Source organism: Microcaecilia unicolor, chromosome 4, assembly GCF_901765095.1.
Source record: "Microcaecilia unicolor chromosome 4, aMicUni1.1, whole genome shotgun sequence".
NCBI classification, from domain to species: Eukaryota; Metazoa; Chordata; class Amphibia; order Gymnophiona; family Siphonopidae; genus Microcaecilia; species Microcaecilia unicolor.
The window spans coordinates 357,429,739-357,453,915 of record NC_044034.1 but is presented as its reverse complement, the minus strand read 5'-3'; the positions used below and the strand labels follow the sequence as shown (position 1 = coordinate 357,453,915).

The following is a 24,177-nucleotide window of genomic DNA, read 5'->3' as shown; positions in this document are numbered from 1 at the left end:
GTGGTTTTCAGGCGGTTTTTTCGGCCGCGGGGTCGGGATTAGTGACGTTCTGGGCGGGGTTAGTGACGTTCTGGGCGGGGCCGATGACGGGGGCGGGGCCGTGACGGGGGAGGCGGGGTTGATGACGGCGGGGGCGGGGGTGATGACGGCGGGGGCGGGGGTGATGACGCGGGCAGGGGTGTGCTGGTAAATTTTTAACAACAGGCTCTTTCTCCGGATGTAGCCAGCTCTGCAGTTGGAAGGGCCAGGGCTGGCCGGGGCGGGAGGGGGTGGAGAGCAAAACTTGCCTCTCTCTCCTCCCTCCCTTCGTGCGGGCACATTAGGCATACCTTTGCTGGCAGCCAATAAATGGAATGCCACCACTCCCAACATCTTGCTCTGAGCAGCATGCTGGAACTTCTTTCACATGCTCGAGAACTCCCAGCCTGCTTGGCTGGCAGGACTCAGCATCCCCACCAGTAAAGTAAAAGAGAATTCAGCAGGGGGCCCAAGCCCACATTTTGGGAGCCAGTTGTTAAAGTAGCCATGGAGGGCCCTAATTTAACAACCGGCTCCCAAAATTCTTAAAAACTTAACAACCAGCTCTTGCGAGCCTGTGAGAGCCTGCTCCAGCACACCACTGGACGCGGGGGGTGGGGGTGTCAGGGGCGGGGTTTGAGTTTGGGCGGGTTTTGGGCTGGATTTAGGCTGGTTTGGGTGGGGAAATAAGATTTCCACCTGGCAACCCTGCTTAGTGCTGGTTATGCCTCATGCTGTGCAGCTTGGCATTCTTCTGGAAACATCCACCACCTTTTCACATTGTTTCACCACCTTTAGATCCTCAGACACTGCCACCACAAGGTCTCTCTCCTGATCCATGTCATTCGGTTGCCCCCTAGTGCATGCTGTTCTTTTGGATTTCTGTACCCCAAATGCATCACTTCTTCAGATTAAATTTTAATTGCTGAACATTAGACCATTCTAATTTTTCTAAATTCCTTTCCATGTTGTTCACTCCCTCCAGGGTGTCCACTCTGTTGCAAATCTCGGTGTCTTGAGTGGAGGAGTGGCCTAGTGGTTAGGGTGGTGGACTTTGGTCCTGAGGAACTGAGTTCAATTCCCACTTCAGGCACAGGCAGCTCCTTGTGATTCTGGGCAAGTCACTTAACCCTCTATTGCCCCATGTAAGCCGCATTGAGCCTGCCATGAGTGGGAAAGCGCGGGGTACAAATGTAACAAAAAAAAAAAGGCAAACTTTTCTTTCTGATCCTTCAGCAATGTGGCTCACGAATATGTTGAATAGAATGGACCTAGAATATATCCTTGAGGCACTCCACTACTTATCTTTCTATCCTTTAGCAAAGAGTGAACCACTGCCCTTTTTAATGCTGTTGGTAGTTGCCCATTTGAGAGAGAGAGGTGTTCACAATTTTGTGGCACCTTCTATGAGGCCCATACTAGCCAGCTGCATATTTTTGATGGGCAGGGGTCGAGGAAGCAGGTAGTTGGTCAAAGGTCTCTTAGGATTTTGTCAAGGCTCTCCTCTGTCATTGGGTTAAAAAAGTGTCCCATCTATGTCGGTGGGGGGGGTGAGTTTGTGCACCCCTGGTTGACTGGTTGAGGACTGTGTGGGATTGCCTGTAAATCCTGGCAGAGACTTTTAATTTTGTTGGCAAAGTATGCAGCAAAATCATTGCAATTCAGTTTTGACTAGGCAGGCTGGTTCTGTTGTGGGGATTGCAGTAGGCTGTATAAAATGTCACAGCAGTGCACATTTTAAAAAATGCTAAGCTCAAATTTACCCTGTATGGGCTAGATTCTATTAATGATGCCTGAAAAATACACATGAAAAAAAATACACCTAGGCGTATTCTGATTGCCATCTGTCAATCAACCAGTTTGTGTCCCAACTTCAGCCCGCTGAGTTTATTCATGAGCCTCCTATGAGGAACCATGTCAAAGACCTTACTGAAATCCAAGTAGACTATGGTCTCATTTTCAAAACGCTTAGACTTACAAATGTTCATAGGTTGCTGTGGGCCTCTTTTACAAAGCTGCGCTGCCAATTCTCAGTGCGGCAATTGAGAGGAAGCCCATTCAGTTCCTATGGTCTTCCTCTCATTTGCTGTGCGGGAATCACTAGCGTGGCTTTGTAAAAGAAGCCCTATGTAACCTTATAAGTGTAAGTGCTTTAAAAATACACCTCTATATCTAGGGTGTATGAAAGAAATCAGATTCGTTTGGCACAATTTTCCTTTGGTAAAACCATGTGTCCTCAGGTCTTGTAACCTATTGGATTCCAGGAAATTCATTATCTTTTCCATGAGCAGTGTCTCCATTACCTTTCCAACCACCGAAGTAAGGAATTTGTTGCCAGAGAATATATTAAAATCAGTTAGCGCAGCTTGGTTTAAAAGAGGTTTGATTGAGTTCCTGGAGGAAAAGCCCATAAATCTTTATTAAGGTAGACTTGGGGAAAGTCACAGCTTGATCTTGGGGATACACAGTATGGAATCCAACTAGTTTGGGGGATCATGCCATTGCTTGTGACTTAGATTAGCCATTATTGGAAACAGGATGCTGGGCTTGATGGACCATTTGGTTAACCCAGTATGACAGCTCTTATCTTCTTGACTTCACATTTCAGCTCACCCTGACATTTATTTATTTATTTATTGCATTTGCAGGCTCAATGTGGCTTACAGAGTTTTGTTATAACATAGTCATTCCAGGATGTCAGATACAATTCGTAATGTACAAAGATTAAGAAGGGTAGTGAAAGGAGGGTGTTAGGCAGGATAGTATATAAGGTGGACTTTACAAGCTGGGTGTGCTGGTAGATAGTTTTATAGGTTATGGGTTCTCTTTGTAGGCCTTGCTGAAATAGTGGAGGAGTGGCCTAGTGGTTAGGGTGGTGGACTTTGGTCCTGGGGAACTGAGGGACTGAGTTTGATTCCCACTTCAGGCACAGGCAGCTCCTTGTGTCTCTGGGCAAGTCACTTAACCCTCCATTGCCCCATGAAAGCCACATTGAGCCTGCCATGAGTGGGAAAGCGCAGGGTACAAATGTAACAAAACTAAAATAGATACTATTGGAGATTCTACATGGAATGTTACTACTATTGGAGATTCTACATGGAATGTTGCTATTCCACTAGCAACATTCCATGTACAAGGCTGTGCAGGCTTCTGTTTCTAAGAGGACGTCAGACTCACAGAAGCAGAAGCCTGCGCGGCCACATTGGTGATCTGCAAGGGCTGACCTCTACATGGAATGTTGCTAGTGGAATAGCAACATTCCATGTAGAATGTCAAATAGTAGCAACAGTGGAGGAGTGGCCTAGTGGTTAGGGTGGTGGACTTTGGTCCTGGGGAACTGAGGAACTGAGTTCGATTCCCACTTCAGGCACAGGCAGCTCCTTGTGACTCTGGGCAAGTCACTTAACCCTCCATTGCCCCATGTAAGCCGCATTGAGCCTGCCATGAGTGGGAAAGCGCGGGGTACAAATGTAAAAACAACAAAAAAAATGTGTCTTCAAAGATTTGCGAAAGTTAGTTAATTCGTCAATAGTTTTCAGGGCTGTAGGTAATGCATTCCACAACTGCGTGCTCATGTTAGAGAAGGCGGTGGCGTGCGTCAGCTTGTATTTTAGTCCTTTACAGCTGGGAAAGTGCAGATTGAGAAATTTGCGAGCTGATCTTATGGCGTTTTTTGTGTGACGAATGATGTAGGGGACAGCTAAATTATTTTTAATTTTGTTTAGTACTTTTATATTAAATAACTTGAAAAGGAATAATATCAGATATAAACTGAAAGCATGTATGTGTTTGAGCTAGGAGAGAGAGAACTTGGTGATTGTGCTGTTGAAAAAAAATTGAAAACATTTTTCTGCTTTTATTCAGTTCCCTCACCACGTCCAGATGCTACATACAATGATGATAATGTGATAAACCGAGGATCTGCAGACAATACCACATCAAGCCACTCTAAAAGACCCACTGTCTTTGATCCCTGGTGAGTTGTTTTTATAATGCGAGCGGGAAAAACCCTGTTTGAAGGTCCTGTAATTGAGTGAAGTTTATATTTGACTTGACCTGAGAATGCCATGGGCAGTACAATCAGTGCATATTTTCTAGCAAAAAAAGTGGTACTGAAATGCCAGGCCCAGGGCCGTGCCTAGGGTCTCTGGCGCCCCTCCCCCCCCCCCCCGTTGGCACTGCGCCGCCGCCGCCACCCCCCCCCCCCCCCCGAAAACGATCGCTACACTGCCCGCCCTCTTCTCCCCAGATCCTTTTCCTTTTTTTTTTTGTTTAAATTTACCTCTGTTCGGCGGCAGCGTAGCGTCAGTGAGAAGGAGGCGGCGCTCCCCCGCCCCGATGTGTCTAGTAGTCTTCTTCCCTTCGCTAAGTGTCCCGCCTTCTTCTGATGTCATTTCTGACGTCAGAAGAAGGCGGAACACAGCGAAGGGAAGACTAGTAGACACGTCGGGGCGGGGGAGCGCTGCCTCCTTCTCACTGACGCTACGCCGCCGGACAGAGGTAAATTTAAACAAAAAAAAATAGGAAAAGGATCTGGGGGAGAAGAGGGCGAGGTAAGCATGGTGCGGCGGGCTCCTGCCATGCTTACCTCGCTTACCGTGTTGGCACGGCCCTGGCCAGGCCACCCTTCAGGGGGTGGGGATAGCCAGGCCCCCTGCAACCAGTCACAGAATCTATGACAAGGCAGAATTGGTGTGTAGAGCTTGAGCTCTTTCATTAAACCTTGGGGACCATGGGTCAATTTTTGCAGACAATGGAAAAGGTGCCGGTACTCAGTACCCCCAAGTACCCCCTCCAAAAAAAGCCCTGAGTGCAATCAACACTAAATTTTGTTTGTATTATTGCCACCCACTTATTCTTCTAGGGTTTTCTTCCTTATTTTTGATCCTTTTTCTCCTAACATGTTTTCCTTCAAGCTGATGTTGAATTATATGAATCAAGTGAAGTGATGTACGAGAGAGAAACAATGTCTTATGTAGAGCAGGTGAATTATAGCCATTTACAAAACTTATGGCTGCCATTTTTTTTTCTCAGATCATGTGTGTTCTTTATATTTGTATACTCGCTGCCACTTCAGGGGCAGGTTGGAGATTGTTACCCACAGAGAAGGTCTTTTTCCCTTTTCGCTCTGTTTAAATTAAGTTGGATGAGTCCTTAGACGCAAATGCTATTGAGGAGTATTTCCATTTGTTGTAATTCTATATCAAAGGTTCTGGACTCCATTTCTTCAAGAGCATAAACGGATCTGAATTTCAGAATAATCTAGCAGAAAAATTAGACTTGCTTAAAGGCATTTCCCCATCAGTAAAACAGCTTTTTATCCATGGAAATGAGGCTTTCATGTATATTGCTCATCTTCAGTACAGGAAAAATTAGCTACATTAGGCATTCCTGGGTATAGGTAGAGAACAGATTAATCAGCAGGTTCCATAGTATTAATCAAAACGAGTAGTTCTGAACTCAGCCTTCCAGACACACCCAGCCAATCTGATTGTCACAGTATCCACAATCAATATGCATGAGAGAGTTTGCACCATTGCAGGTAGATTGCTTATGGAGACACTTTTTAAACTTGGGTAAATGCATGTTTACCATTTAAAAATGTGGTTTGAGTGTTTAATAGTGTTTCATTTATCTGCTGGTCTTGTGGGGTTATAAGAATTCAGACCTCAGAAGGATTGATTGAGCGATGGGGAGTGTAGGGATATGACGGTTGGGGGATGGGGAGGGGATTTGTTGATAGGTTTACTACCTGATTTAAGTTGAATATAGGACTTGGGGGAGCGGATTGAAGTATGTTGTGGTTGGCAATTTGCTCCCTCTCTTAGTAGGGCATGTGTGTCTCTATTTCATGATATGCCACACTTGTAAGGTTGTAATACAAGAAGGGGGAGGGAACGGGGGGGGGGTGAGATAAGAATTATTTAGTTGAGTATTGGTAGTACTTGGTTGATATATAATTCTCACTTCTAACTATTCTGTTGTACCATGGAGAGTACAATTAAGGGATGTGGGGGGAGGGGAGTAATTTTGAGGGATTACCAAATAATTTCAGCTAAATAGATATGTGTATAATCTGGGGGGGGGCTTAATAACTTAAGTTGGGGAGGGTGGAAAACGTTAAAACTTTGATGATGGATTTGCCACCTTGCTTTTTTTCAGTATGTTTTTATAGGTGGAATTTGTTGGCAATGATAATATGCTAAATCATGAATAAAAATTGTTGAAACATAAAAATGTGGTTTGATTACTGGCAGGGTTATCTCAGAGGAGAGAATATACCCACAGTAATTGTATTTTCAAGTCACTAGAAACATGGTGGCAGATAAAGTCCATATGCAGTGGCATAACTAGGTGGGGCGCAGGGGGGGAGCGGTCACTCCCCTTAACAGCTGTTTTGAAAAAATGGCGCTTATGCGCCTCGTGGCAATAAATATTTTTTTCTGCTTCCTCCCTCCCGAGTCCTCTTCTGCCCGTCTCTCCCGTCCCATCCGCGTGGTCACTTTTTACTTCCCTGAAGCTTTCTCCGTCTCCCTCCTGCGCAGCACCGGCGATTCACAATCAGCCTTCTGCCGGCGTCAGGGCCTCTCTCTCTCCTCAGGCGCATCTCGCCTACTCTATTGCAACTTCCTGTTTTCCGCAGAGGTTAGACGCGCCTGAGGAGAGAGAGAGGCCCCGACGCTGGCAGAAGGCTGACTGTGAAACGAATCGCCGGTGCTGCGCAGGAGGGAGACAGAGAAGGCTTCAGGGATGTAAAAAGTGACCACGCGGACGGGACGGGAGAGACGGGCAAAAGAGAGGGTGAAGCCAATTTTGGCAATCTGTTTCCACTCCCCCCCCCTCCCCCGCGTAGCCGTTGTTGACGTTCAAAGCAAGCAAACTTACAATCTGCTGCATACACGTTGTCATTCTTTATTGTTGGTCCATCTGTAAAAATGCTAAAGCTGTTTCAGATGATAGAATATACTGAAATTAAATGAAAGTAGACTTAAACTCTCCTTTCATTGGGGCACATGGAATCACATCTTCATCTGTGTTGTAGAAATTTACCTTTTATTATTATTATTATTATTAGCATTTGTATATCGCTACTAGACGCACACAGCGCTGAACACCTGACATAGAGAGACAGTCCCTGCTCAATAGAGCTTACAATCTAAAACTAATACAGACAGACAATACAATAAGGGGAGGGAAGTACTGGGTGAGAAGGAACAAGGGGAGGTAATTGAGTAGTGGTTAGGAGCCAAAAGCAGTGGTGAAAAGGTGGGTTTTCAGCATAGATTTGAAAACAGGTAGAGATGGAGCTAGACGTACAGGCTCAGGAAGTTTATTCCAGGCATAAGGTGCCGCGAGGGAAAAGGAACGAAGCCTGGAGTTAGCAGTGGAGGAGAAAGGGGATGACGAGAGATTTGTCCAGCGAGCGGAGGTCACAGGGAGGAATGTAGAGAGAGATGAGAGCGGAGAGGTAATGGGGGGCTGCAGAATGGATGCATTTAAAGGTAAGTAATAGAAGTTTGTATACGGAAGCAGACAGTGACTTGAGGAGTGGGCTAGTGTGGGTTTAACGATTTTGGCGGAAAATAAGCCTTGCTGCAGAATTTTGGACAGACTGGAGAGGAGAGAGATGACTGAGCGGAAGACCAGTAAGAAGTAAATTGCAATAATCCAAGCGAGAGGTGACAAGGGTGTGGATAAGGGTTTTGGCAGCGTATTCAGAAAGGAAGGGGCGAATTTTACTAATGTTGTAGATAAAGAAACGACAGGTTTTGGCGATCTGTTGAATATGTGCAGAGAAGGAGAGAGAGGAATCAAAGATTGACACCAAGATTACGAGCCGAGGATATAGGGAGGATGTGAGAGCCATTAACAGAGATAGAGAATGGGGGAAGAGGGGAGGTGGGTTTAGGGGGAAAATGAGAAGTTCAGTTTTAGTCATGTTTAGCTTCAGATGGCAAAGAGACATCCAAGCAGCAATGTCAGATAAGCAGGATGAAATTTTGTCCTGGATTAAGGTTGAGATTTCAGGGGTGGAGATTAGATCTGAAAATCATCCGCGTAAAGATGGTACTGAAAGCCGTGGGACGAAATCAGGGTACCAAGGGAAGAGGTATAGATTGAGAAGAGGAAGGGTCCAAGGACAGATACACAAATGGATTATTCTGTTTTTTGGACATGTTTCAGGGACATGTGATTTTATAAGTCAAAATAAAATTAAATATTTTGTTTCATGCAGATCTCTTTTGTTTAAACATAAATGGGAAATAAGCCCCTAATGCAGTCCATTTATTTTCTTATATTTTGTTCTTATGATGACTTATACTGTTCCAAAACTGAAAACTCTTATTTCTATCTGGTCGATAATAAAAGGAACACTATCCACCCAAAAAAAGTTGTTTTGTGGCAGTACGTGAGGAATTGTGATATTGGATAAATAAGTATATGTTTGTGTCCCTAGTCATGCATCCTACGTTTATATAATCCTTTCAAGAAATCCAGTTAATTGTTTAACATTAGTGGAACATAGCCACAGAGGCATGGTATGGTTGCATTTTTAATATGCTAATACTAGGGCCCAGCTAAGGAGCAAGTTATTTTGAGTTAGTCTTCACTGGACCAAACTTGCTTTCCTTGTGCCATCACTATCCAGCAGGATATAGGCAGTGTTGTGGAGGATAAAGGATTTTTTTTTTTTACATTTATATCACACATTATCTCAAGCAAAGTCAGATTCAGTGTGGCTTACATATAACACTAGAGTGTCCCTATAACCAGCCCCTCCAAATGACACACTGATTACAATTTATAACAAACTAGCCGTTGAGCCCGTTAAAACGGGCTATTGGGTCGCCGCTGCCCCCTCCCCCCGAGGTCGCCGCTGGCCCCCCCCCCCCCCCGAGTCGCCGCCGCCGGCCCGTCTCTTCGCTATTTAACTTACATCTCCGGAGCAGGCAGATCAGCTGCGCTCCCATCGGCCTTCCTTCTCTGCCTGTGTCCCGCCCTCGTGTGACGTAACGTCGGAGAGGGCGGGACACAGGCAGGGACGGAAGACCAACGGCAGCTCAGCTGAACTGCCTGCTCCGGAGATGTAAGTTGAATAGTGACGAGACGGGCCGGGTGGAGGGGTGGCGGCGGCGACTCCGGGGGGGGGGGTGTAACAGTGGCGGCGACCTCGGGGGGGGGGGGGAGCGGTGGCGACCTCGGCGGTTCCCTCCCCTTCGTGCAGTTTCCCTCTCTGTCCCGCCCCCCCCCCCCCATCATCACGTATTGACTTGGGGGGGGGGGAGGGAAGTCTACTGCGCATTTGCGAGTGAGTACGGTCACTCACCGTTTATATGTTTGATTACTACTCTTCCTATGAAAAGTTATTCTGTTATACTTCTGTGTACATCCGTATACTGCACAAATCGACATGTTTGAAAATATAAGTGAGATTAAATACAGATGGTACCAATAATAAAGAGTGACAACGTGGATGCAGCAACTCATAGGTTTGATTGCTTTCTTTTGAGAATGTGGCAATGACAGCTGCGTGGGGAAGGGGAAACTGAGACTGGCCTAATTGGTTTTAACATTTTGACGTCACTTGCAGTGTGTCCTGAATACCGCCGTTAGAATTTTTTGTGGTGCCACTAATCCCCTCTTTTACAAAGCCATGCAGCAATGCCGACACATCCTATTCACTTTGAATGGACTATGTTGGCATTACCGCAATGGCAGCCTCTACCGTGGCTCTGTAAAAGGGGGGGGGGGGTAAGTTTGATCGTATTAATCCCTTACTTGCTGAACAACACTGGTTTCCAATAAATTACCGTATATGTTTTAAAACAGACTTACACACAAAGCATTACACACAGGTATTCCTTGTTGTCTTTCATCATTTCCTATTCCTCATACTCCTGGAAGAACATTACGAGCCCTCCATGATGATCGCTTAGTTATTCCATCTGCTAAATCTGCCCATTCCATAGCGTCCCACAGATCAATCCAGAGACTTGTGGGTTATGTCCCTCTACCAGCAGGTGGAGATAGAGAGATCTTCAGAGGTTTACTATATGTGGTCATGTGCAGTCACCTTAACTTCAGTATTCTCTCTATCTAGCAGGTGGATGGTCATATCTGTGCAGCTCTGGATTGATTGGCTCCTGGCCTGGTCCCCTGGGTCTAGTTGAGCTTCTGGGGTCTGAGGTGTCTCGGTCCTGGGACTTGGGTGCACACCTGATGGTGCCAGGTCCCTCTCTCCCCCATCAACCCCTCCTCTCTGCCTGACTGGGGTTTGTGGTTCTCACTCTTCTGACTTTAAAAGGAGTCTGAGGTTTCTTTTGCTCCAGTGTCCTCTCCTGACTTAAAAAAAAAAAAAATGTCGTTTGAGCACTGTTTAAAAAATATCTCCTCAGTCTGAGATTTGTCCAGCACAGCAGGCTTATTGCCGGTTTGCAGTACCAGCTGAATGGTGTGAGGACCGACTTGGCATGCGACAGTAATTCCCGAGGGGGTGAGTAGTCATTATCCTATCTGCGCCAGTGGTGCAGAGCAAAAGCGGTTCCCAGTGTGGGAGCCACTGGGCTGCTGCAGTTTCCCGTGCTGGAGATCACTGTACAGTCCAAGGAGCTGTGTATTCCTTCCCTCCCATCTCATTTTGGTGGGTGCAGGGCAGTTGTTTTCTTTGGTGTGTTTGCGCGCTTGAGGGCGCCATCTTTTTTGCCACTCCACATGGGGCCTGATTTCCTTACGATTCAGACAGTTTTATATGTAGGCTTTTCAGAAATGTGATTGGGGAACTGGGGTGGATCACTCCCAGTTTCTTCATATTGGTTATTTAAGGGCTTCCAAGAAAGGAGGCCTGGGGAGGTTTGCAGACTCGTGTGGGAGTCCTCGGGTCTCCCACAGCTTTGAGTCTCCCACAGCTTTCCAGGGGAGAGGTCGGAGACCCATTAGTCCCCTGCAGCTGTTCTGTGGCAGCGAGAGCCTTAAGCTGCAGCTTGGAAAGTACTGACTATCTGGAAGTCTTCTGGTAGAGATGCCTGTGCTTCACTAGGTGATTTACACTAAGAATATTTCTGGACCCTCCTTGAGGAGGTTCAGGGTGTGCTAATGGAAGGGAGAAAGGGATCAGGATTAGGGATCCTACTCTAGGTTTTTCACTCTTTCCCTCTCAGTACAGTTTGTTTAGTTAGTCAGGCTTAGGACTGTTGACTCCATGTTTCTGTGAGAAATGTTACATTTTGAGGCTAGTGCAGGCCTCTCGGGTTTCTCTCAGTTTCCATGGTAATCCTGCACCCTCTGTGCTACCCTGGTGGCATTTGCTCTGTGTGTACTGTTCACATCTAACTAACTAGTTTTATTCAGGAGGGTGGCTGGCCTTTCAGCCTGAAGGTTACAGGTTAAAGGCTGGTTTTATCCATCCTATTAGAAACTGTGGGCTCAGCTAGGTTTCCAGTGGGGCATATTTTATTTCATTCTCTCTTTTTGCTGGCAGACAGTCGACCGCCTCCTCACTTGCCAGATGTAGAGTCGAGGTCGGCTTAATTGCCATTTTTCTTCTATGATTTGTTTCGGGTGTCAAACAGACGTTTTTGGTGGTCACAGCCTGTCATTTGATGTGGTTGCGCTGCTGGGTGGTGAATGCAGCTTCTAACGATGGCTGGTTCAGCTCACTTTTCAGGGCAACTATTGTTTGAGGACTCCATGGAGTTGGTGGAAGACCTGGGTGACTTATAGACTTAGCGTCTTACTGAGGACATGTCTACAAGTTCTTTTCGGTCGGGTCAGGCTCGCCCTTATCTTTACGACACCAAGGCTGTTGTTCTGGACAGCCTAGTTTTCTTTAGCAATCCAGTCCAAGCAGCTCAGAACTCCCGACTTCATCCTTTTGAGATCCTCTGGATTTCTACTGGTGACAGGCGCACAGTCCTGTCTTTTCTGCATACGGTGACTTCTGCCTTCCATCCCTTTCCACCTTTTTCTCTTCCCACTTCTTGGATGTTCACCATATACTCCTGTACTATTTGGAAGTGACCAGCGAGTTCCATTGGTCAACTCTTTGCTTCTTGCTTTGCTCGGGACCATAGGAAGGTATCATAAGAAGGCTCGCCATTTTTAGATTGGCAGATGTGGGCATAGTGGTTTTGATGTCAGGAGGAGCAGACCTTTTGTAGAATAGGCATCAGTGTGAAGCTGAAGAGCTGTTCCGCATAAGTGCCATTTTATTCAAAATCCTTTTAGGGGAGCAGCTGCTTCCCTTGCACCCCACCTAGCTATGTCTCTGCATAGTGGGGCAGTGCCTGGGATGACCCACTGAGCAGAAGTGACTTCCTACATAGTCTTATGCACTGCAAAAGACTGTAGCGGTCTTCTAGTGCTCACCATTAAAGAGTAGCAGATGTAGCGATGGCAGGATCAGAAGCAGACATATTCAGAACCTGGAGAGCCTTAGGTATATAGGAAGGTGGCGACTCCTTACAAAACACCACATCAGATTCCTGACCTGCTGAGCAGAAATACCTCCTGGCATACCCTCATGTTGTCATCTGGCTTGTCACAAGAAAGGGGATCTGGCTTCAAGAGCCGCAGTGGCCGTTGGCTGAGAGAGGCAGTTTCTTCAGCTGGCCTCTGTATGGGACAGTCTCTCCCGTTGCGTGTGGCAGCACTTTCTTCCAGAGCGCAATTGACTTCCTTTTCCATGTCCCTGTCTTCCGTGGCTGCCCTTTGCAGTTCAGCCACTTGGTCCTCTGTCCTGCTGTGGATGGCTTTTGCAGATCGCCCACTTGATCTGCTGTCCTTCCCTTTCCAGGCTGTGCAGGCTTGGCGTGGCAGCGCTAGGCATTCCAAATTTGACGTGGCAGCGCATGTAACCTTAGCCTGTGGATCATTGCTTCAGTCTGCTGAGGTTGTAGTACCCCGTCCCACTTGAGGACTGCTTTGGTATATCCCACAAGTCTCTGGATTGATCTATGGGACGCTATGGAAGGTAAAATTAGCTGATAATTTTCTTTCCATTAGTCCCAACAGATCAATCCAGAGGCCCACCCTTTGTTGTTCTGGGTTGAGTGTTTTCTTCTAGTTGTCTCAGTTTCATCAGATTCCTTCATTTGATTTTTGGCTAAAAAAAAAAGGCAAAACAAATCAAAACATAAAGGAAACCTTCTGTTACCTTCCCGCAGGAGCGGATGAGGAGCTTACATGGGCTTTATGCAGGCAGGAGAGGACTTCCTCTTTCGTCTTTCACTGCTTTGGTATCGACAGTACTGAAGTTAAGGTGACTGCACATGACCACATACAGTAAATCTCTGAAGTTCTCTCTATCTCCACCTGCTGGTAGAGGGACATAACCCACAAGTCTCTGAATTGATCTGTTGGGACTAATGGAAAGAAAATTATCAGGTAAGAACTAATTTTACCGTGAGAATCAACAAGAAAATCTGCTTTCCTTTTTTAAGCTCCTTCACTTTGGAATTTTTTTTTATCCCATAAATTACGTATTGAACGATCATATCTTAAATTTAGGGTGGTGCTGAAAATATAGCTTTTCATCTCTTCCTATTCTGGTTTTGTCTAAATTTATATGATGGGTGCAATCTCACAGACTTGTTCTTTTAACCCTCCCTTCGTTGGCCTTGTCTTCTTTACCACATTTAATTGGCATTTCAATCTTTGCTTTCCTCATTGTTTTTATTGTAAAACTGCCTTGATATTTATACGGAAGGTGGGTATATCAAGCTGAATAAACCATAGACGCTCCTATATTCTCCTGGTTTCTTTCAGCTTCTCTTCCCTTTTGGAAAAGGTCAGAAAGTTCAGTGGAGAGCAAGATGGAGATGAATTTCCATTGGTTCTTGTAGTGGCACCGAATTCAGGGCCCCACATTTATAAAGCTTTTCCCATGTTTAAAGCCAGTTTTACATGCGAAAATGGCTTTTATAAAATCTTGTGATTGCAATGCATGTAAAAAGTGTGCCTACTTTGACTCAGTTTGTGTGTATCATTCCCAGAGGCATAGTTTGGACAGAGTGGAGGTAGAGGTGGAGTTGCAATGTACATACCTAGTGTACAAAATATGTGGATATTTTTATGCAGGTTTGGAGCAGATATAGATTTGTATGACAGCATTGGCACACTATTGGAGCTAGTTCTGGTCGCCTGTTTTATATACGCTGTGAGAAGGAAGAGGCAGTCCTACCCTGGTTAGGCCCCTAGAGAGCGCTGTTCCCCTAGAATGTCCAGGGAGAAGGGCTGGGTGAGTCAGTAAGGGGATGTATAGCAGGAGGTCGCTAGGACCGAGGAGAGTCCTGGAGGAGGAAACAGGTGCAGCAGGTTATGGGCTGGGTCCTGTTTGGCCATTAAGCACTTAATACCCCACCTGAGTGGTGAGAGGGAGGGGGAGAGCTAGCAGCTAAAGAAGAGAGCTGGTAGCTGAAGCAAGAGGATCTCCATGAGAAGTACTGGCTGAGCCTTTTGGACTGGTGGTGAACTGTGTGCAAAGCAAGGAAGCTGGCTGGGGTAAGAAGGCCCTAGAGTGTCAGGTATAAGAACTGTGTGTTACAAGGAAGGACTGTGTGTCCAGGTGCTTAAGCTGGAAGATTGAACTGAGTAGGAAGAAATGTTTAAGCTGGAAGAACTGTTTAAGCTTGTAAAAGTGTTTTAAGCTGGAAGAGGTGTGTCCCAGGAAGTGGGAATAAAAGATTGGTATGAGAAATATCCTGTTGGTGAGACCTGACTCTGTTTGCCTTTTGAGAAGCAGGTCACCCCGAGTAGAAAGGGTAGTAGACTCATTTGCATAAAATCTGCATACTGAGAACCAGCTCACCCTGAGTGATGAGGGACCTGGGATCCTGAGGTGGGAGCTTCATCTTCACAATAGCCTCATCTTCACAACACATATAGGTACTTGTGTTGCCTTTATAAAATATCCAGTCCTTAAAGAACTCTCTGAATCTAACACCAGCAACCAAAGGCCTCAGATTAATTAGGAAACTGTTGGCACCAGTTAACTTATTCACTCACAAAGAGCCAATAAAAAGTTTTTTATATATTAAAGTTCGCCACTGAGGGGTTCCTTTTATCTGCAGTAAATTTCAGGAGATCGATTTGGATCCTGATAAGTGGAATGTTTATGGACTTTAAAGTTATGATTTTAGAACTGTGAATGGATTTTACTACACATTTTTCATGTAATTTGAGTGATGTTTTTTGTTATTGTTCACCTGGGTATGATTATGAATTGGGATTCTGTTTGTACACTGCATTATGGTACACCAAGGATTTGGAGTGAGTTCCATTGTGGAAGCCGTAGTAGCCTGTAATGGGCTGTATATGAGAGTATCATCAGTTGGGAGGCACCGGGGAGTGCCAAATTTTTATTAGCTCATTGTGAGTAGGGTTACCATATTTTGTCCCCCCCAAAAAGGAAGACATGCCCCGCCCCCACCACACACCCCACCTGCCCCCCTTTCACACCCCATCCCGCCCCTTTCACGCCCTCGCTCCGCCCCTGTCACATTTTCCCCTCCCCCCTGTCACCCCGTCCCCCCTCTCCCCCATCACCCCCCTCCCCTTACCTTATTACTGACCTGGTGGTCTAATGACCTATTTGGGGCAGGAAAGAGCCCCCTCTTTCCTGCCCGGAGCGCTGCCCTGCATGCATTCTTCCTGTTGCTGATCTTGGCACCAATTCAAAATGGCCACCGAGAGTTGAAGTCTCGCGAGGTCACTTCAACTCTCGACGGCCATTTTGAATCGGCGCCGAGATCAGCAACAGGAAGGATGCATGCAGGACAGCGCTCTGGGTAGGAAAAAGGGGGCTCTTTCCTGCCCCGAAGGCGGAAGAGGTCACTAGACCACCAGGGCAGTAGTAAGTAAGGGGAGGGGAGGCTAGCGATCTGCCCGTTTGTCCAGAAATCCGGACAAACGGGCAGATTGGTAAAACCCGCCCGGTTGCCCGGACATGTCCTCAAAAAGAGGACATGTCCGGGTAAATCTGGACATATGGTAACCCTAGTTGTGAGTGAATAAGTTAACTGGTTTCAACAGTTTCCCAATTAATCTGTGGCCTTTGGTTGCTGGTGTTAGATTCAGAGAGTTCTTTAAGGATTGGTTATTTTTCTCTCTGCACAGATAAATTTGGGATTCGGCCTTTATAAAATAGGCATGTTTTTGGATTTTCCACATAGGCGTCAAGTTTCGAGATCAGGCTTATAAAGGCGAGATAAGAATCTGTGCCTTTATAAAATAGGTTCCTTCAATGCCCCCAGTAGTGCACAAATGCTCTTGCTCAACTTCTCACCAAGTGTACACGGGAATTTGTGTGTTTATTCTGTGCAAATACCCGAGTATGTTTAAAATAAAATGTGTATGTCGGAACTCCACCCCGATTCCACCCGAACTGAATCAGTGGCGACAGCTATACACTGATAGTTATTTTCCAACACAAATCTGCAGTTCCTCCAGTTGAAAAAGAAATGCTTTCCATCTGTCACTATTGCTTATTCAGATGCCAATGATCAGAAGTCCACGCTGTTCCAAACAGTGCTCTAAAATTAGCACGGGAACAGCGCAGGACAATAACACCTCTATAATCAGAGCTAATAGCATGCAAATTAAGCACGCTATTAGCTCTGATCATAAGGGTAAAGTGCAGGAGGATTGCTTAGACACAATCCTCCCACAGTTGTTTGACAGGTCTCGGCTGTCAAAAGCCAAGACCTGTCAAACGCAGGAGATGGAGGTCTATGGGACCCCTGGACTCCTCCAATCGCTGAGGCCCTGGTGGCCTAGTGCCCCCCTAGACAGCGACACAGGGGCTGTAGGTCCAGTGGACGCCCAGTACCCCTGACCCTTATATGGTAGGGAAGCCCGCCCAGCGCATCTCGGGATGCACTGGGCAGGGCGCCGCCATTTTGATGGTGGCGCTGAAAGAGAAGGGAGTGCTACTCCCTCCTTCATCACGGAGGTACGGGGAGGGGGCCGCTAGGCCACCAGGGCTTTCTTTTTGGGTGGGGGGGTTTAGGGGAACTGGAGATCCACCGGATCTTCAGCCCCCATGTCACTATCTCTGGGGGCCAACAAGGCCACCAGGGCCTCAGTGATTGGGGGTAGCCCGGGCTGCCTGAGTGTGATGGGGGAGAGGGGCAGGAACAGAGGGAGCCTTAACCCTAACACCACCTCTGAGCTGGCATAGGGTTTGTGCTATTCCACCTCTAAGATCGGAGCACTGTTCTCTGATCATAAGGATGGAATACCACTGAGCTCATTTAAATGTAGTTTAAATGAACTCTGTGCTATTGCCTGGCGTGGGCGCTGTTTGCCATGCTAGACCCCTGTGATCTTAGGTGAGTTCGATTCCCACTTCAGGCACAGGCAGCTCACTTAACCCTCCATTGCCCCATGTAAGCCGCATTGAGCCTGCCATGAGTGGGAAAGCGCAGGGTACAAATGTAACAAAAATAAAATAGATACTATTGGAGATTCTACATGGAATGTTGCTACTATTGGAGATTCTACATGGAATGTTGCTATTCCACTAGCAACATTCCATGTAGAAGGCTGCGCAGGCTTCTGTTTCTGTGAGTCTGACGTCCTGCACGTACGTGCAGGACGTCAGACTCACAGAAGCAGAAGCCTGCGCGGCCACATTGGTGATCTGCAAGGGCCGACTTCTAGTGGAATAGCAACATTCCATGTAGAATCTCAAATAGTAGCAACAGTGGAGGAGTGGCCTAGTGGTTAGGGTGGTGGACTTTGGTCCTGAGGAACTGAGTTTGATTCCCACTTCAGGCACAGGCAGCTCCTTGTGACTCTGGGCAAGTCACTTAACCCTCCATTGCCCATGTAAGCCGCATTGAGCCTGCCATGAGTGGGAAAGCACGGGGTACAAATGTAACAAAAAAAATGCAGACACTAGTTGGTCTCTAGTGCACTTACCTTTGGTCATTGGGGCCTCAGTCCTGAGTGTTGAGAACTGCTTATTGTCATGAACCTCTAGAACATTTTTTTACTCTGTTTATTAGATTTCAGCAAACATTACAAGAAAGAATTAAATTCTTTTTTTTATTTTTTTTTATTTATTTGTCATTTAAATGTTTTACATGCAATATGTAATACACTGTACAACTTGATCAAAAACAAAGGTAATTACAGCATTAAACTTACAATACTTTCAATAAGGAAAAGAGCAAGTTATACAATTAATTAGACCACAACTCTACCTTAAGGGGGAAGTGATTTAGATAATAGGAGATCTTAAACAAAAAAGAAAATGCATATATGGCCTGGCCTTCTACCCCCATTACTTTAATACTTAAATGATATCGATTACTCTACAGGTTTATTAGCTAGTTTTTTCATCTCCAAGAATGCTTTAAGATGTTCCGGTTCAAAAAAGGTATATTTTACACCCAAATATTTAACCAGACATTTACATGGGTAAGCCAATAAGTAGAAAGAATTAAAATCTTGTACAAAAATTAGATGAAGTTGTAGCACCATATACAAGAACATCATTTAGGGGACAAGAATCATTCAACAGAAATCAGATAACATACTAACTACCCACCACTAAACCCACAAACAGGGGGAGGGGAATCGAACAGAACATACAAGGTAGTCTGTAATAAAAAAAGAAAACTATTATAACAAGAAAGGCCTAGGCATCATTCAACCTAAGTGTTAATCTTAAACCAGAGAGGCATTCAGTTTAGGAAAACGTTTTAAAATGTATTTTTAATAAGAATCATGGAGGCAAGAATTCTCAAAAAATATTGCATGGACAATTTTTTTCAAGTAAATTCTCTTGAAAATATTTTTTAATGTTGTTGGGTTTTTTTTCAGGAAAGGTTCAGAAAATATCAGCAGCCACTCCGAGCAGCTGAAAGAAAAAGAAAAGCAGGGATTTTTCAGAGTAATAAAAAAGAAAAAGAAGAAATCTCAGCTGGTAAGTGTTACTGCCTTCTTAGTAAGCCACCATGTAGTATGTGTCATCTGCACCACATTGAATAAAACATCTGCTGACTTTAATGAATGTATCCCAGGCAGAGAGCAGCTGTCAAATCTAGCAAAAACCCTAAAACTAATAAATTACATTTGAAATTAGAAGGCCCTTTTACTATCATGTGTTGACCAGTCAGTGTCTGAATTAGCATGCAGCACACAGCCACAGTAACCATTACTGTGCTGATATGGTTGTGCAGCGAGTTCACATTCTAACTTCGTACCCTGTTATGGGGTGGAGAATGGGCTTGGACTGTGTGCATTGCAATTACAGGCAGATGATCAAAAGCAAACGCCGGCGCTAGAGGCTGTTAGCGCCATACTAGTGCCGGCATTTGCTACCACCCCATGATCAGAGCCCTCGAGCGAGTGAAACAATGCGCTCAAGGGCTCTTAGCGCAAGTAGCATGCAAATGCATGCTAATCAGCGCTTAATGCGTTCATCCCCAATGATCAGCGACCAGTACACCAAAGATTGGGTCGCTGGCTGCAACAAACCTTACACCAGCTCCGAACTGGCGTTAGGGTTTGCAGATCATTGGGGAGGAATGGAGAGCCCTGTCTAGCATGCATTTGCATGCTGGCAGGCCCCCATTCCCCCCTACAGCAAACCTGCCAGTGAGGGCAGTTGAGGACATCCAAAATTTGGCTGTTTCTGTGACGGGGCAGTTGAGGACATCCAAATTTTGGTCATTTTTGCAATGGGCAGTTAAGGACGTGCAAAATTGGATGTTTCTATGAGAAAGACGTCCTTAACTGCCCATTACAGAAGCGTCCAAATTTTGGACGTCCTCAACTGCCCCGTCGCTATACCTCCGACACCCCCTTGAAATTTGGCCGTCCCTGCAACAGGGCAGTTCAGGACGTCCATCTTCCGATTTAAAGATGGGCGTCCTTCTCTTTTCATTGGTCTCCAGCCCAGACCTGTCAAACAAGTGCGGGAGGATTGTGCTGAGCGCATGCTCAGGCACAATCCTCCCGCACTTCTACCCCATAATCAGATATAATTGCGCTGCTTAAATTTGCATGCATTATCTCTGACCATAGGTCTATCATCTGCCTGTTAATGCACAGTAGCTTACCACATTGTAAGTGTCTTGGTACAGATAGCGCAGATGGGAAGTCTGTTTTATAGGGAGATGCATTCACGGTATCTGTAAGTACGCTTTTTTCTGTTTGGTAAGTGTATGGGACGATTCTGTGAAAGGTCTCAATAGTTGCTACACAAGCTTAGCACTCACCACATGGTAATTTTGGGCACTTATTGCACAGTAAATACCAAAATTAACCGCACTTCAGTAAAAGGATCTGTAGAACTGCAATGGGCAAACAAGAGTCAGTCGAGTTGTTTGTGTGACCCTTCTTTAATGACTGCTTTCCAGCTGGTTGCTGATTCTGTTGCCAGGAAAGGCAGCAGCAGGAAACAACAAATGCCTACATTTAAATTTAGTTCAATAGAGTCCCAGTGCTCTGCTAGTGCATCAAACACCTCAGAAATATTGTGCACATGCACAGCATAACATAAGGGCTGGTTCCTTGTCTTGAACATAGTAACCAAGACTTTGCTTTGATAGACTGTGTTTTACTGTGATTTTTCTGTGATGTAACACAGTCTGTGTTATTCAACATGGACTGCTGCATTTACTATCGAAACTGAGTCATTATCCCTAGTATACTTCGATAAGCAAGACACAGCCTTAAGGGTATCAGAAGTAAAGGGTGCTCTGCAAATCCGTAGCTACTAATGATTTCTAGTAAATCTCACATTCCCTTTCAGGCTGACATACCTCATTCACACAATATTTTTGCAAAACAAGCATTAGATGGCAAATAGGGCCAGAAATGGCAATCCACAATGTGTCATGAAAATATTTTTAAAAAGCCATGCTGAAATAGATCAATGTTGTCGAGCCCAGCATCCTGTCTCTGTCATTGGCCAGTCTAGGTCTTAAGCACCTGGCAAGTCCCAAAAAGTAGATCTATTTCCCATAGCTAATTTCCACACATTACTACTAACAACTATACATACATCAAAATTCCTTGATTAATTGTTACAATAACCAAATAGATTAAAATTCTATTAAACTACTTGTGTATATGCCTGCTCCACTCACACTCTTACATTCAAACCAACATTCACCTGTCTCATACTCCCACATAGCATACATGCATTACAAGCCTTAACAATAACATAAATTATATGGCATAATATGCAACATGGGACCAGGCATCAATTAGTAACATTTTATAATCCAGATACAACAGTTCACCATTGCTTTTGATGCTTGAATTAGATATTTAAAGAGTGAACAGCTACTCGTAACCTCCTACCCAAGTTTTTAATTAGAAGGATGTACATCAGGTGAAAAATCCTCCTGAAAGTCAACAAACTGATATAGTCACCACAAAAGCTGCAAATCACGATATTCCAAACTGTTATATGTATAGCGCTACCAGACGCACGCAGCGCTGAACACCTGACACAGAGAGAAGGTCCCTGCTCAATAGAGCTTACAGTCTAAAATAATACAGACAGACAAGACAATTAAGGGCGAGGGAAGTACTGGGTAAGAAGGAACAAGGGAGAGGCAAATGAGTAGTGGCTAGGAGCCAAAAGCAGCAGTGAAAAGGTGGGTTTTCAGCATAGATTTGAAAACAGGTAGAGATGGCGCTAGACGTACAGGCTCAGGAAGTTTATTCCAGGCATAAGGTGCCGCGAGAGAAAAGGAACAAAGCCTGCATGTTCTGTGTTAATTGGTTACTGCATGGGCATTGCCACACACTAACCAAGTAGCACAGGTTCAGCACGTGTCCCTACTACCCGGTGCCGTAGCGAGGGCTAATGGCACCCGGGGCGGGTCGACACTGCGCACCCCCCCCCCCCGGACCGCATTCTTACCTGCGGGAGGGCCGATCCGCCCCGAGTGCACGTCACTCGGAGCTGCGTCGGCCCCGCTGGTTCCCTGCTCTCTCTGCCCCGGAACAGGAAGTAACCTGTTCCGGGGCAGAGGGAGCAGGGAACCAGCGGGGCCGGCACCCCCCGAGCGCGTGCACCCGGGGCGGACCGCCCCTCCTGCCCCCCCCTTCCTACACCACTGCTACTACCTACAAAATAGGTGGCAGTAGAGGCCCACACGCTAATGGGAAAATTAGCATGTGACCATTAATAAGGAAAATAGAATAATTGGCCATTTTACATCATCAGTATAAATGGCCTGAGCACACAGGAATGACCCACATAGGACAGCACTAAAGCCGCTTTTTTCTGCTGCTTGGTAAAAGGGTCCCTAAATGGGATTTCTTTTGTATTAAAAGCGCTCAAAGAGCCTGTGTACTAATGGTTTCTTCTCATTTTGTGTGTATGGGGGAAAATGCTTAGTATATAGTTCCCTTAATTTAACTAATATCCTTCCACATTGTCTTATTTGTTTATTTTTTCACTTGTTTTAACATTTTAATAGTTTTCTTAACCATTTTCTTTATTTTAATTAACACCTGCGTCAGCAGATACAGAATTTAGGGATACAATACCTCACAATAATTCTTCAGTACAAATCTACAGATGTTTCAGTTTTCCCAGTGTCTTGAAGATGAAATTTTCCCCCTATTATTTTGAGTAAAGTGGTGTGGTAGCTGTGTTAGTCCACTTTTAAAGGTAATAATTAGAAATAAAACATAGAAAAGAAAATATGATGATACCTTTTTTTATTGAACTAACTTAATACATTTTTTTGAATAGCTTTCTTCAGATCATAAATGATCAAATGTTGACAAATATCAGAATGTATAAGTGAAACACAAAAGCGTTCCAGTAATAGTCTCACAGGAAGAGGGTAGGATGGGTTAGGTGAGAGACAGGGAGAAATGGATGGGTGATGAAGCAGTATAATATTATGGTTTAAAAAGGAATAGAAAACCCAGATCTTTAAGTCCTGTTTGGTGGTTTATTGGAGAGAGAAGCCAGATGCTGAAGATGAGAATCAGTTTACATTGATATTGTATTAAATACCACAATGCCAACCAGGATGTCACCTCTGTGGGGCAGCACTTTACAAAACCAGAACACTGCATCAACAATCTTATGGTAAGAATACTAAAAGGAAAATTTAAGACAATCCAAGAATGAAGAAATATTTTGACACCCACCAGACGACTTAAACAAGGATATTGGTTTCCTGTCCCATTATAAACCATAAAATTAAACTGCTTTGTCACCCTTATCACCCATCTATCTGTCCCTGTCTCTCACCCTGTTCTTGTACAGAGTCACAAGGAGCTGCAGTAGGGAAAAAAATAACATACTTTTAATTGCGCAATTAATCACAATTACAAATTTAAATCGAAATGCAGCCCTACTGCTAATTAGTTCCAGTTAACTGCCAATTAATTCCAATATTTGATAGCACCTAATTGAGGGGTCCTTTTACAAAGGTGCACTAGCATTAGTGCGTGCATTAAAATACGCATGTGCTAAACGCTAGAGACGCCCATATATTCCTATGGGTGTCTCTAGCGTTTAGCGCATGCTAAAAAAAAAACGCTAGCGTACCTTTGTAAAAGACCCCCTGACTGACTAGTTTATGCACATCTGGGATCTGCATCCAAACTTGGTCGACCTGTACAGAATCTGGGGGTATATGGATGATATTTTGGTTCCACTTTTATTCTGTCCCTTTGCTGAATGAATAATTCCAAGGCAGTTGGATGTATTTTCACCCCAGCACTATCTATACAGCTTCTAATTATATACGGCATTATCAGTTACATTTTGTGTAAGTTTCTGAAGATAGTCCCATTAATTTTAAAACCCTACATGCAATTAGATTGTTTGTATCTTATATTGCAGACTGACTCCACCGAAGGGGACAATCCAAGCATCAAGAAATGCCTCTTTCCACTTTTTAGTTCAAAGAATGATTTAAAGCATAGTTCCTCTTTGAAAAAGCTTCCCGTAGTCACTTTACCCATGGTATTCACTTTTAACTACTGCAGTAGCAATCAGCTGCTTTCCAGTACATTTTCTACTTCCAAACTGGCATGTACATGTTAGCTTACTATTGGTTCAGTTCCATAAACTCATGAGTCAACAGAATCTGGGCTCTTTTAAAATTGAAGAGAATATATAATAATAAAAAAAGGATAATAATTGCAACATATCTAATGGGAAAATTGGAT

General features: G+C 44.9%; 1 protein-coding gene across 1 annotated transcript in view; it reads left to right on the top strand.

The window, feature by feature from the left end:
• CDKL5 (cyclin dependent kinase like 5) overlaps positions 1 to 24,177 on the top strand; it is a 384,829-nt gene that overhangs the window by 348,689 nt on the left and 11,963 nt on the right. Inside the window, exons 15-16 of the mRNA XM_030202287.1 lie at positions 3,883 to 3,994; positions 18,844 to 18,946. Of these exons, the coding sequence (XP_030058147.1) occupies positions 3,883 to 3,994; positions 18,844 to 18,946 (215 nt within the window). The remainder of the gene's footprint in view (positions 1 to 3,882; positions 3,995 to 18,843; positions 18,947 to 24,177) is intronic.